General features: G+C 43.9%; 1 protein-coding gene across 5 annotated transcripts in view; it reads left to right on the top strand.

Annotated features, from left to right (window-relative positions):
* The window catches only part of STARD13 (StAR related lipid transfer domain containing 13), a gene marked incomplete at its 5' end in the record, with an annotated part of 340,009 nt that overhangs the window by 173,083 nt on the left and 152,184 nt on the right, over nt 1-14,742 (top strand). For 3 of the 5 annotated variants that reach the window (XM_080940966.1, XM_080940963.1, XM_080940962.1), the window contains one exon: nt 4,684-4,911. The exons of the other annotated variants lie outside the window; for them this stretch is intronic. In XM_080940966.1, coding sequence (XP_080797092.1) covers nt 4,752-4,911 — 160 coding nt within the window. Of the gene's footprint in view, nt 1-4,683; nt 4,912-14,742 lie in introns of those variants that run through there. 5 annotated transcript variants of the gene reach the window in all.

The raw sequence follows: 14,742 nt of genomic DNA, 5'->3' as shown, positions 1-14,742 counted from the left end.
GAGCCACCTGAATGAAAGGGGAGGGGAATCTCTGACTCTTAATGGAACTCAGAAAAGTGGGATTTGGCTTGGTTGCGTAGGGGCTGTGGTATCAAGCCAGGACAGACAAGATCGTTGGCTATCTGAACTAGACCTGATAATTCCCAGGGACTCCACAAGGTTCGTTCTGGGTGAATAAACCTCTGACCGTGCTCAGGCTGAAGCAGCTGATCTCAGAATGGGGGTCACTGTCTGAAGCTGGGGTGCTGATCCAAAGAATCTGTGATGTCTGTCCATCACCAGAGGCTGGGTACATTGCGGTAAATGTTGGCATCACTGGCCTACCAGCACTTGGCACTAAGCTTGTGGTGCCTTTAGACTAGAAAGGCCATTGGCACACACATCCCAATAATGTTGACCCCATAGGAAGGCTCTGACATGCACCTGGGACCTATGGCTTCACATGATTTCAAGAGCAGCCTTTTAAACCAGTTTTGCAGTCCATTACCGCCACTAGTATCTCAACTATTTCAAGGCTTGGCAGCAGAACCTTGGCTCCCTGCACACAGCCGACCTGCTGAGGAGGCTGGAATGTCTGTGAGGGAGGAGATGAAAGCACTCCCTGGCTTCCATCAAATCACTCCTAGCTTTCTGCTACTCAGTGCAGGACTCCACTGAGTGCTCACCTGGGATCGCCCATCAAAAGATGCGGACACTTTAAATATCCTGAATTTTGCGGAGAGATCTCATTTCTAAGTTTTGACTGCATCTGGAGTGTTCACCTTGAGAGTGGATGCCACAGAAAAGGCCCAACAACTGCCGTTGGCCTTGAAAAAAGCAGAAAGCAGTGGACAATGACACAGTTACACACCAAGAGAAAGTGCTCCACCCCATTCTGTTTGGTGAAGCAGTGAGTTTACCGGGTCCTCATAGGTCCATGGGTAAGAGGTTACTTAAAGGAGCACACAGCAGCATCACTGAGAAGCCCAGCCCAGCCTGGGGGACTCAGTACTGCATCTGTGGTGCTCTCTGCAGGGCCTGCAGGTAGTTCTGCTCAGCCCACCACCGGGAGGGTGTGTTTCCCCTCCATTGTTGCTGCTGAGGTAACCGTGATGCCCTTTAGGAATCTGCAAGCTTCTGAATTTCCCCATGCTTTTACTTCCGAAGTCTTAGAAGCATTTTTAATTCCCTCTGTGAGGGGATATCTCAGTTCATTGGGAACATCTGCATCAGCATCCGACACAGAAGGACCAGGCGGTGTAGACACCTGCCACTTCTCTTTGAGCTGAGTCTAGCACTCAGTCATCACTCCGCAGAGGCCCCAGGAAATCAGCCAAGTGTTCTGGACTCTGATCTCAATTTTTAGGATGGACAGATCTCAAGTTCAGTGGAATCTGACCCATACCATGCTTCCATTTCTCTATTTACACATCCCAGGATCACATGACAGTACAGTAGTTATGATGATTTCCAACATCCTTTCCCAAAAATCTCTCACCTAATGGTTTCTCCAGCATTTTTCTTTTTATGGTGCAGGTTTGCCTTTCCTGTTCCTAGTGAGTGGTAATAGAAAGGGTTAAAATGTCATCAGATTAGAGACAAACAGTGGCTTCCTTGTTTATGACCTGGGCCATTACTTCACCCCCTTTGGGTCTCTCTTCATAAACTATGGTGCCTCATGAATTGATAAGCAGGAGCAGTAAGTGGCAGAGGCCTGACACGTAGAAGCCCAACATTCCTGGTCCCTTGCCTCCCTTAGTTCTTCATTCACTTGCTCACTAGAGCAGGGTGGCAGACAAGCCCAGAGAGGTCAGCAGCCACCTTAAACAGAACACCACTGTCCCCCTCTGTTGGAATCTTCCCACTGGGGCTATGTGATAAAAGCAACTCATGCACAAAAGTTTCACAGCGATGAAAACATGTCTCAGTGGTATCAGCCAGATACTTTCAACAAACTGCTTTGACTGGACTAATAGATAACTGTCTGGGATCTAATGTAAGATCTTAAGGCGTTGCTTATGGTGTGGAGGAGACATGGCTCATATCCTTGGATGCTCTTAAAACAAACAAACAGACAAAAAACAAAACAAAAGCAAAACTGGCTTTTGGGAGGTCAGGCTTTGTTCTAAATTGCATTTCTATCCATCAAGGATCTAACCTCTCACCCCCCAATGCAGATTTTGTTCTCTATTGCCCATCTGTGCAACACTGTTCTCATGTTACTGCCCTTACATGTTAAATAATACATAGTTACAATCTTGATGTTTTCAGAGTAAGATATTCTAGGCTCTTTCATAGCACATTCCTCATTATACAAGAGCTGGGGCAATATTGTCACATTTTCCCCCCAGTTACTATAGTGCTTCTGAGAATCATTTCATTTATTTTAAAAATGTAGCTAAGAGCGCAATGAATTACAGTCTTGGCAGCTGTGATGTCCAAGCCTTTAAGGGTTATTCATAGCTATAAAGTGACTACACGCTATTTCCTGCCTTACTCAGCTTCTTGAAACAGTTTCTCATTTTCCTAAACGCCATGCCATTCCTTCTCTCTTCCCCCACCCATCTTCCATTCCCCCATATTAAGGTGATAACGTCTCACATCTGGCTTGATGCCCCTGGCGTTGGACTATCAAGTCAACATGCCCTAAGTAGGGTTGCTGATTCTGTGAGCTTGGCTAATGGCGTCTGATACTGTGTTACAGAGTCTAACCCTTCCAATGTTCAGGCACAGGCTTCTGAGGCACCAAGCTTTTCATACTTACCTTTGACCTTCTACAAATCTATGGGAGAACAAACTCTTCAGATCCCAATAAGAACACAAAGCCCATGATATGAGCCTGTAACATTTTCTCCGTTTATGCCTGAAACCTATCTCGCCTCTTTTTGCGTAGCCATCAAACGAAGCTCATTCACTCTTACCATGAGAGAAAGTTATAAAAATCGGGGCAGCAGAAATTTCCACAAGGAAAGGCACTAAAGGCTGGTGAGCACAACAAAGTAATAGTAACAAGAAGCACCGTCTTAACTGGAGTTGTTCTAAACCTTTTGGAAACTTTATGTGTGTGCCTATGTGCCTGAGTGTGTGTGTGTGTGTGTGTGTGTGTGTCTACCAACCACAGACACCAGAAAAGGTTGTCTGGTCCCTGGAACTAGAAATGTAGACACTTGTGAACTGCTGTTTGGGCGCTAGGAATCCAATCCAGGTACTGTAGAATTGTCCTGGTCACTGAACTATCTCTCCGTCTCCCAGTTCAACTTCTGCTAAAGTGTCTAGTTTCATTTTAAGTCAGCCAAAAGTAAGACCAACCTCAGTGTGTGTGCGTGTGTGTGGGTGTGTGTGTGTGTGCTTATGAATCCAAAGAAACTATTCATTCATCTACAGGCTTAGAATTCAATAAGTTTTTCTACCTTTTTTGTTGTTGTTGTTGCTTGGTGGTGGTCATGGTGGTGGTGGGTTTTTTGTTTTTGGTTTGTTTGTTTGCATCAACCACTTCTAAAGAGGGGGGAAAAAAACTGGGGAGGAGAAAATTCGGATGGTTCTCATATGGCTACTCAGCTATGGTTAAACTGACTGGCAGTTTCTTTACCCCCACACTCTGGCTCTCCCCTGCAATGGGGGAGGGATAGGAACTCTCCTGCAGAGAGAGCTCTCCCCAGCTTCCCCTGTCAGAACTCCTAGACTCTGTTTCTGTTGTTTGGTTTGGGAATCTGGGTTCTGTTTTTTAAAACCAGTCTCTCTGGCTGGGTCTGACTTGCTATCACCACTCGAGTCAGAAATACTGTTGCTCAACTAGTGTTTTGCTGGTCTTCTCTCCCCGTTTCTTTTTAAATTGAGACCACTTCACATATACTTGCTAAAGCCTTTCTTAGCACTTGCTATACGTTTCCACTACGTCCTGGCGGACCAGCAGCGTATTCTGGGTCTTCCCAAGGCCACCTGCATCCTGTGTAGTGATTCTTGGCAGCGGCTTCAGTAGGACTAGTGCTTTGCAGTTGTTTAGTGGTGATTAAATACTGGGGGAAGCAGACAAATTAAAGGAGCATGGCTGGGCGTTCGGGTTGTCTCTTTAGGTCTTTTCTGTAAGAGCATCTTTTCTGACGCCTCTATCGCATGGTGGTCCAGAGGGTCTTTATTTACCTGTAGTGTCAACATATGATTCAAATGTTTGTTTTTCGTTGGAAACGTTTTGTTTGATTAATTCCGTTGTAATGAAGGCTAGTATTTTATTCCCAGGGGCTCGTACTTACTTGAAATGGTGTATTTCAAATACACAGCTGCAGGTAACACAGCCTTTTTTTTTTTTTTTTTTTTAATTAACTCTAGTTGCTGCTGACTTTAGGAAAGCCAAAACTCTTTTTCTAACTTTCATAACCTCAGAAAGTTCCTATGCCAGGGCTTGTTCGGCCCCTCCTGTCTCTGTGCCCCTCTCCTCTCTCAGCTCTGTAGTTGGGGGGCTTTGTCAACCCCAAAGGCTTCCAATTCTTTAAGCGCAGTGTGAAGGATCTCCTCGGCCGCTGGTACAGCCTCGCGCTCGGCTTGGGGCAGACGGGACACGCCCAGCACTTTCTCCTTGTCCTGTGATTGGCTCCCGAGGTCACGTGAGACCCCCGGAGGGTTGGAATTCTGACTTGTGGCTTTTGGCACTCCTTTTTCTTTTTAAAAATCGCTGGGTCTGTGGCTCTCTCCTGGGGCTCGGTGCCTTTGAGCGAGCCTGGAGCCCGAGGCGCACAGCCACCGGCAGCCGAGGTGGCAGCGGGAACTCTCCGGAGATGTACAGCCAGGTGCCCAGGACCCCGGCTGCAGGCTGCTACTGTCTGACACCTGAGAGTCAGGAGATGTACTTGCGATTTGATCAGACTGCCAGACGCTCTCCCTACAGGATGAGCCGGATCCTTGCACGCCATCACCTAGTGACTAAAATTCAGCAAGGTGAGTTGCGGGCACCGCCAAAGTGCGGCTTGTTTCTGTTGGCTCTGTCTTGTGCTCCTTATGAAGTTATGGTTTGCACTGTTAACTGCATGGATTCTGTGCTACGCTGCGTGGAACTCAGATAACTTTAGACTGCGGTTCTAAGCAGTCTGTCACAGCACTGAGCGCCTCATAGCTCACAAAAACATTTCCAGTAGTTCGTGAATCACGAATTCCTAATCCTCCGTGTGTCAACAGAGCAAATGAGAAAGAAAGGTTTACTCAGTGCGTGTCTCGGGCAGCTTTTCTGCAGGTAAACTCATACTCTGGTCACATTTAAAAGTGGACACTTGTTTGTTGACTTAGGGAGAGAGCAGAGAGCTGGGGACGAATGCCCAGAGTTTATAGTACATCTTCACTGCAGGGAAAACAGTGAGAATCTAAGCTTAAGGCCATTGGACTGACAACTTGAATTACATCCTCTTCCTGTCTGTATGCTTGTGTGGATAATCACCACGGATTTGTTGACGCTGTTTTCTTGCTAAAGGATAAATGTGACACTTCACCTCAAAACAGAGCCTATGACTACACACACTTAGCACTGGCTTCCTAAGGCAAGTTGACAATGTTGATTACAGGCTGCTAAGTGATCCTTTTCTATTCTTGGGGGGGAGGGGTTAAAAGCTCTTGTACCCTTAACATTAAAAAACTCATGATTTGTTTTTTTTTTTTTTTTTTTGGAGTCTTAAAGCTTAAAGCATGTCCTGCGTAGTACAAATTCAAAGAATGTGAAGCAAGCTGTTGAACTGGTAACCATTTAAAAGACAGACACATCTATCCACAGCCAGTAAATAGTCCCCTAGCTCCTAACTACAACCCTAACCAAATCCTTACACTTGGCCCTACCAGGAATTTCAAGAGCTATTATGAAAACGCCCTTCCCAGTTAGATAAATGAATTCGAGATTATATTGAATTTTCGAGAGAAAGTTAAAGTTCGTAATCTTGAAAGATCTTACTGTAATGTCTCCAAGAGGAACAATACATATTCTAGCAGCGGTATTTAATGAGATTGTCTCCTTGGAAATGGGCATTTGTTTGTGGTGGTTCAGGAACTGGCTATGTGTGAAGGATACTGGTGGTGCATACCAGTCTGATTGCAGGAAGGATATTAAGTCACTCTGTGAACTCTGTGTGCAAGTCTCACTTGAATAGAAACAAAAGTATCCCCTGTGGCTCGATTTAAAAATACATTCAGTTGAGAATAAGAACCAGCTCCATTTTCTATTTAGAAACTTCTTTCTGGGGGGGGGTGGGTATTAGGTATATGACCCTATGGACACTGGGACTTGGTAAGTGATAGGAATCTGTCATATGCAGGTTGTACTTGTTTCTCCATGTGTGTATAAAGAACATATTAGAAATATATGTATTGTCAGTCACTGGGATGTTCTTTTGGGATAATGGTTGGTTTTGGGTGAATTACCATGAAAACTAGGTTGTTCTTATATATGGACACCGTGTCTGTTTTGTTTTTCATATTTAGAAAACGTGAGGAATCTTCTTTTTTTTAATGGGGTAATGGAATGATTGGTGTTAATGGATTCCTAAAGGTTAAAAGCTACAGGTAGGAAACAGGAAAGACTTCCTACCCTCTAGTGATTCAGAACTGGTGGTGGGTTAATATCATGCAGTGTTTAGTGAGCAGATGCAAAGTGGGTTTGAATCAGATTTACTATATTGATACATTGGCTTGGTCTCACAGCACAGGATATTAATGGAGCATTTGCAACCTATCAGGCTGTGAGAATTATGACTACTAATTTATTTTTCTCTCAAAAAAGTGCTTATAGTTAGTTGACACTTTGGATCCATTGTAAAGATGAGAAAACAGAGGCACATGTCATTCAGAGCCTTGCGATAGAGCTGACGTTTGAACACATATCCTGAGACTCATGCTCTTCAATGTACCGTACTGCGTTTTGGTTTTTATGATGGATGTTAGATAAAAATGCTGGACCTCTAGTAGGTTTGGGGTTCTATAATATACCAAAGACCATGTAAGTACTGACAGCAAGCCCTCCAGTACAGAATCCTAGTTGGCTCCTCCTCTGATTTCCAGTTAGATTCTGTTTCTATAGTGGGAACAAGTTTCCGTATGTTTGAATGGTTAGTACCCAGTAGTACAGGATACCTAGTTATGTTACTAACAACCTCTAGTCATCCAGTTAAAGTAGAGTTCATATAAAGTTGATGTAAGTATTATATTTGTTTATCAGTTTATCATCCTCCTCCTTTAGATCTTTCAAAAAAAAAAAAAAAAAAAAAAAAAACCAAAACAAAAACAAAACAAACAACTTTTGCAGCATATCAATATATTTTGCAGTCCCACGGCTTTGGTTTCATGTGGCTGGTAGTAAGTACAGAGGAAAGTCAGTTGCTCTCTGATAACCTCATTCTACTGAGCTAATCATTGAATGGCATGACCATGATTCAACGGCAGATATACTCACGGGAAGAGAAAGCAAAGGAGGGAAATAATGGAACCTTTGATGATGCTTAAGATCTGAACTGGTACCCAGGCCCCAGATGAATCTAAGCTTACTTGTCTTACCGAATGCTCCAAAACATGCACATGTTGCTTCTCTAGCCTCTTACACAACTGCTCTGTAGTTAATTCCATCTAAAAATGAGAGAGAGAGGTTTAACACAGAGAGCCAGAGTGAGAACTGGCCAGAAGTCACACTGCTTCCATCCCTGCCCTTTCCAGCCTGTTCTTACCGGGATCGATTGGAAAGTTGTTGTGGGAGAAATAGAAAGGAAAGAATAATGGTTCTACTTATTTCCCTCCCCAGGAGGCACTGCAGAGAGAGAGAGAGAGAGAGAGAGAGAGAGAGAGAGAACGAGAGAGAGAGAGAGAGAGAGAGAGAGAACGAGAGAGAGAGAGAGAGAGAGACCAATAGAACTGGATTGTTTTCTAAATTCTATTATAGTAAAATAAATACAACTTAGACTAACCCTAAGCAGCCATTTTTAAGTGTATGGAATGGTCATTATTACTGTGTTTGCAGCCACTGCTGTGGTTCATCTCCACTGCCTTTATGTCTCACTGGAACTGAGACTCTGACTAACTGCACCCTTGTATGTGCATGGTCACGCAGGATTTGTCTTTCGTGATGGGATGACTTCATTTAAGCCAATGGCCTTTGGGTGCATCTGAATTGGGAGATTTGTTTCCATTTGAATGCTGGGTAATATCGCATATGTGTCTATACCATATTGCCCTTAAAAAAATGTAGCTGTTATAAATCTGCAGGCTGAAGAACTGGGCTTCCATTGTTGCTAGCTTAGGATATCAAAACATCGCGTTTTCACATACACACAGTATTTGAAAAAGCCAAATCAAAGCAGACCTATAAACATTGCCTTTGAAAAAAAAAACTAACGTTTTTTTTTTTTTAATTCTCAAAATCTATCATGGAGATGCCCCATATTTAAGTTAAATATACCGACAAAGGGAAGAAGAGTCAGGGGTCCAGACTCTGCTCCAATAGTCTCACACTCCATGGTGACAGTTTCTAGAACATCATCGGGCCTTTGCTTCTGGGTGAGCAATATGGACAGACTAGGATCTCACACGGTTTTCCTTGTCATGTTTTATGATTCTCTTTTTTGTATCAGTAGTTCTTTGTATAGAAAACAGAGAGACTTAAGCACAACTTGAGAAAAACCCATAAAAGAGCCACAGCATCTCCGCCACGTAGAGTCGAACGGTGGCTTCTAATGTTTCTGAAGAAAGCGGTAAAACAAAGTCAGGTTTTTGCTCTTGATACTGACGATTTGGGGCAGCATACAACTTCTCTAGAACTTCTTTCATACGGTAAGGGTTTGGATTAAGCTCTCTGTAAAGGCCCCTTCGTGTCTGAAGATGGCGAATCCTGTGTTCCTGTCTCTTGAGAGAAGGAGGGTTCTTCCTCCCACTGTCCTTACTGTCCTGCAGCACCTACCTGAGTGTGTCTGATCCGAGGGCTTTTGTTCTTCATGTCGTAAGACCTTGTGAGGATTTGTGGTCTCTGGTCTATTTAAATGGCATAATTATTATAATTATAAAGAAACCGTTTCCCAGCGTCCCTGGCCATAATGCGCCATCTCGGGGGAATTGTGGGTAAGCCATGTCTGTGTGCACTCTTGAGCTCACCATGAGATCTCTTTGCTTGATAAGAAGAAAGAGGGAATTCTGAAAGTCTCGCCGCTAGGGGAAGTAGTGGAGGTCGGGCTTTCATTTTTCCTTGCCATTTAATCTAAGGTAATCTTTAGACGGACACGACAGCTGAGTTTAACTTCACTAAAGCAGAGTGTGCTTCGGTCTCCAGCTAATGCAAGTGGGTGTGAGCAGCCTATTTTCTCTCCCCCATTACTGTGTCAAATGGCATCTTGGGAATTTGCCCAACCTAAGTGGTGAGCATTGCCCGTCCCTGGTGAGTGAGGACCCGCATCCCCACCAACTGGGTAGTGTCAGCCTAAATTAAATGGTCATTTGTTCTCCTGAAATGTTGGGTCCTTTCTTACCCAACTGCTTTCTGAGTAAGAGGGTGAATGTGATGGAAGAAGAACAAAGGAAGCCCAGAGACCAGGGAATGCGCCCTTAGCCTTGCCCGTCCCTGTTGCTCAAGCTCCTTGAGAAAGAGTGTGGCAATTGGCATAAGTCACATTTCCTAAATCAGAGCCGCCTTCTCTTCAACGCCGGCGACTGGAGGGCCTGTTCAGAAAGGGTACTGTTTAACCCAAGTCACAGGCCAACAGGTTAGTGGCTCAAGGGGTTTAAACAGGTAATGCTTGAAACCTTACTACACAGTAAAAATAAAGGTCAGTAAGTATACCCCATAAAGAAGCTAGGGAAAAGAGAACCATGCATGTGAGCATAGAGGGCCATGCATGTGATCATAGAGGGTCATGCATGTGAGCATAGAGGGCCATACGTGTGAGTGTAGAAGGCCATGTGTGTGATCATAGAGGGCCATGCGTGTGAGCATAGAGACCCATGTGTGTGAGCATAGAGGGCCATGCATGTGATCATAGAAGGCCATGTGTGTGATCATAGAGGGCCATGCATGTGAGCATAGAAGGCCATGTGTGTGATCATAAAGAGCTATGCGTGTGAGCTTAGAAGGCCATGCCTGTGAGCATAGAGAACCATGTGTGTGAGCATAGAGGGTCATGCCTGTGAACATAGAAGGCGATGCATGTGAGCATAGAAGGCCATGCCTGTGAGCGTAGAAGGCCATGCGTGTGATCATAGAGGGCCATGCGTGTGAGCACAGAGGGTCATGTGTGTGAGCATAGAAGGCCATGCGTGTGAGCATAGAGGGTCATGCGTGTGAGCATAGAGGGTCATGTGTGTGAGCATAGAGGGTCATGTGTGTGAGCATAGAGGGCCATGCATGTGAGCATAGAGGGTCATGCGTGTGAGCATAGAGGGTCATGCGTGTGAGCATAGAGGGTCATGCATGTGAGCATAGAGACCCATGCATGTGAGCATAGAAGGCCATGCGTGTGATCATAGAGGGTCATGCGTGTGAACACAGAGAGCATGTTAACATAAAGGCCATGTACACACAGCTGCGGGCTGTGATTCTGATTTGCTGATCCAATCCAGCGGTTCTCCAATGTGGATTCTATGGCAGTATAAGGAGGTGGTGATTTATCTTCTCGTCTTTTCCATTTCCCCTTCAACTGCACTTTGATTCTTAGTAAAATCCATGACTAGTGGCTGACTCTTCAAAAGTGAAAGTTCTCATTTTTCTGGGTAATGAAATTATGGACGGAGACAGAAGCACAGATCACCATCCTCCGCCCCGCCCCCAAATCAACAGCGGAACTCCTAGCAAACGTCAGCTGACGACCCAAGAACTCCTGAAGAGCAAAGCAAATGCCAAGTGGCCTTCAGTAAATCTCTCCTATAAAGAGGAAGACGTGGGTAGGGCATTAACAGAAATGTCATTACCAAGATATTCTGTTTCTGCTTTTAGTTATGAGAATACAATAAAAATATATACAAGAAGACAAAGCCAATCACGAACCACATCCCCAGATCTTTGAACAAAATAAAGGCTGAATTAAAAGTTACTTGACATTTCCATGAAGGAAGTTAGAACATATTGGGTGTGGAGAAAGGTATCATATGTTAGTCAGGGATAGCTTGTAGAAGAATATACAACTCAGTGAGACTATAAGTGGAAAAAAAAAAAAAAAAAAAAAGGAAAGAAACATGTTGGTTAATTTATAAGATAAAATCAAAAAGCACCATTACACTGAAGTATGAGATTGGAGTTGAGCTTTAAGTTTCTAAGAAAGGAAAAACAAATCACAGTTGAGAGAGGGTGTTTCAGCTTCTTTCAAGGCCTGATGTTTTGAAGACTATCTTCAAAAACTCTCTCTGAGAACACTTTCCTACACCAGTCTCATAAGAAGCCAGGTGGATGCTGTGTCTGGCCACTGCAGTAGTGTTTCCAACAGTATCATTTATTTCCTTTAGGTTTTAAAATTTTATTTCTCGTATTCATTCATCATTACTTTTTAGTTTTGGTGCAAGTGTTTTGCCTACATGTTTGCTTGTGAATCACATGTGTATCCTGTGCCTATGGAGGTCAGGAGAGGGCACTGGACCCCCTGGATGCTGGAGTTGTAGATTATTGTGAGCCACCTCTCCAGCCCCACCACTTCCTGGGTTTAGGATCACCACAGGTCATAACAGTAAAAGCATCCGAAGAGGAGTGAGTGGATGCACACGAGGTCAGGGACAGTCTCCTGACAATATAAAACCAGCACAGAGACCACGTGCAAACCGTGCTCCCAGGTCCACACTATAGGGCAGGAATCCCAAGAGATGAGTGTTCCAGTGGGAAATACTTCTGAGGTTAAGTAACTTGGGAAATGATGCATCTTCTTTCCTTTCTTGAATATTCACACGCCGTGAAGGCTCGGAGAAGCTCTGCTGCAGGAAGCACGTATGTTTCGCTCTTTGTCATGAAACCACGTTCCACCAGACACCAGAGTGGTGTCTTCCAAAGCCAAAGCTCCTGAGGACCGGGTGGGAGGTGCTCACTGAAGAAAGTGTGTGACCTGTGGTTTGTTCAGATAACTCTCTTTGTATTTCTGCCTTGCATCAGGCAGTACCCAGTTGGAAGTCACATTTTTGGAGGGTGACATTGCAAATTTTCTATCTTAAAAAAAATGGCCAATACCATGTCATTAAAATATTTTAATTAAAATTTTTTTTCATGTGACATATTTTGATAATATCCTTTGCCTTCCCTAAACTCCTCCTAGGCCATCTCCCACCCCTCTCTAACCACACACCCACCCCAACTTCATCTTCTCTCTTTAAAGTAAACAAAACAGGGGGAGCCAAAATAAAGTCACAACAGACAAATAGGGAAAAGAAAGAAAATTTATCTGGGTAGAGGCAAGATGATCACCTTTTTTTTTTTTTTTTTAAATTAAAGCAATAAAATGAAGATTATATTCTGAGAGGATAACCCCTGTTCATATGTTGAACAGAACATTGAGAATGTGTTTGAGCAGAGTTACTAATTACCACAATAGTGTAACTAGTCCCAGAGAAGTCTAAAACCCAAGTACAGTTGAACTGGAACTACAGCCTAATGGAAGTCTTGGATGAGCTCTGAGGTGGGTCTAGCATTTCTGCAGCTAACTGAAGATGTTCTGGGGCTGTCTGGAAGTGGGGTCCTCACCCACAGGGAAGTGGGATGCCCTTCAGCAGCATCAAACTCTCCCTGGCTCTAAGCAGCCACTCACAGAAGCCTGGGTCCTAATGTATGCGCACCTTTGTGCTCTAGAAACCTCTTTGGGTTTATTGAATAGGTAGTGTCAGGCCCTTCCTGATCTCTGGGCAGTACTCTCAGCCCAGTGGGAGAAAGGGAACTAGGCAGAATGTAGGTGACTCTGATTAGTAAAATCTGTTGAACTGAGGTTATCAGCAACGTGTAAATTCCTGTTCCCAGGAAGTTTCCAGATACATTTTCAATGTATTTTCCTCTGCTGGCAAAGACATAACATTTGAACATTTACATGATGCAGTCTGTTTTTTTTTTTTTTTTCTTCTAACAGAAATTCACAATATATCAAAATGCTATAAGGGAACACAGGAAGTATCCTCCTAGCTAGCCTTAGCCTTTTAAATAAAGTAATACCAGAGCATGTCTGTCTGTCTATCTAACCATCTATCTACCTATCTATCTATCTCAATTTGTATCTAAAGGAGTTTAAGAAGGAACACCAGGCGAAAAACATTTAAGTTGCCGAATATACTACTGCTCTTAGGTGTGGAACACCAATGGGAGTAAACCCAAAATATCTGGCTGTACCAACAAATGATTCCTCCCAAGGCATTGGAATACATTTTAAAAGACCCTTACAGGGGCAGAGCTGAGTAAAATATGAACGATTGGTGTTACTCTGCCTGTCAGACAATCTGATAACCACTAGAGTGAATTCGTGCAGTCGGGGTTTGGCCAGTCTCCACATACCTGACTCACATTACAACTTTCCCCTTCTGGGTTAATTTTGAAAAACCATCCAAATGGATGGCAAGAGCCTTTGATTACTCTTCAGTTTCTATAAGTGAACAGTTTACTTTTCACCTAAATTTGATTGACAAGATAAATACACTGAGGAACATTTGGATGGCCATAAAGTCATAGTGTCCTCTTAGAGTTTTACTATCATGAAATGTTTTACCGTATTTTAAGTTCTGTAAGATTCAGGGAAGACTTACTAACCTAGCATTGGTTTTCCACATGGATCCAGCCAAGCAAAGCTGATTTTTTTCTATTTTCTTCCATGTTTATGGGTATGTTGCCTGTGCCTGTGTATATGTACTATGTGTGTGCCACACCAGTAGAGGCTGTGTTAGATCCCCGGGACTGGAGTTGCAAATGGTTGTGAGCCATGTGGGTACTGAGAAGAGAACACAGATCCACTACCACAACAGCCAGTGTTCGTTTCTCCAGCCCCCAAACTGGAGTCCTTAAAACAGAAATATAAGGAACCCCGCCCAACACTTGGGAGGATACAAAATATTTTTCTATTAAATATATTTCTCAAAATAGACAGTGGAATCCCTTTCAAAGCCCTTGTCAACAGGACCTTTGTAAGCCATGTGCCGTAATTCTCCTATTCATGGTTGTCAAACTGCCTGCCTTCTTGTCTGCCCTTGCTGTCCTGGGTCGGAGGGCCTGTGAACCTCCTTTCTGGCAAACTCACTCACCTGCGGTGCTTCCAGGTCTGCGGTCTGTGGCAGACAAAGCTGCTCAGATGTGTTTATGGCTGGCTTCCTAGAAGAAGGCTGGGAAAACCTTCCTTGGCAGGAACGCAGGGGAGTATAGGGTGTCCTGAAGATGCTTTTGAAGGCTTTGCTCTCATAGGAGCTCCACTGTTGCTCTCCCATACATTCAACATAAACTCGAAAACTTTCAGAACCTGTAGCCCAGGAGCCAGAGGCCTTTTGGGTTATGTACCTTGAGTTGAATCTCGCATCCTGCACCTTCCCAGAGTGACCTTGATGGGGTTTCTTAAGGTTTCCGATGATTCCGGGTGAAAGAGTGAAGTTCCTAACTGCAGCTGAGTTATTAAAGGGGTTAATGAAGGAATATAACTCACCCCTGAGCATAGTGCCCAGTGCATACTAGATGTCTGATATTAGAAAATATGTATCAAGCATCCATGGACATAAAAACTCTCAAGTTATGGTCAAAGAACATGTGTGTTTCCTATGGCAGTCATACATGTCATATTTGTGTGTGTGCTCAGAAAAGATCTATCCCAATTTTTT

This window comes from Micromys minutus, assembly GCF_963924665.1.
Source record: "Micromys minutus genome assembly, chromosome: 29".
In the NCBI taxonomy this organism is placed as follows: Eukaryota; Metazoa; Chordata; class Mammalia; order Rodentia; family Muridae; genus Micromys; species Micromys minutus.
This window is presented reverse-complemented; position numbering and strand designations above follow the sequence as displayed.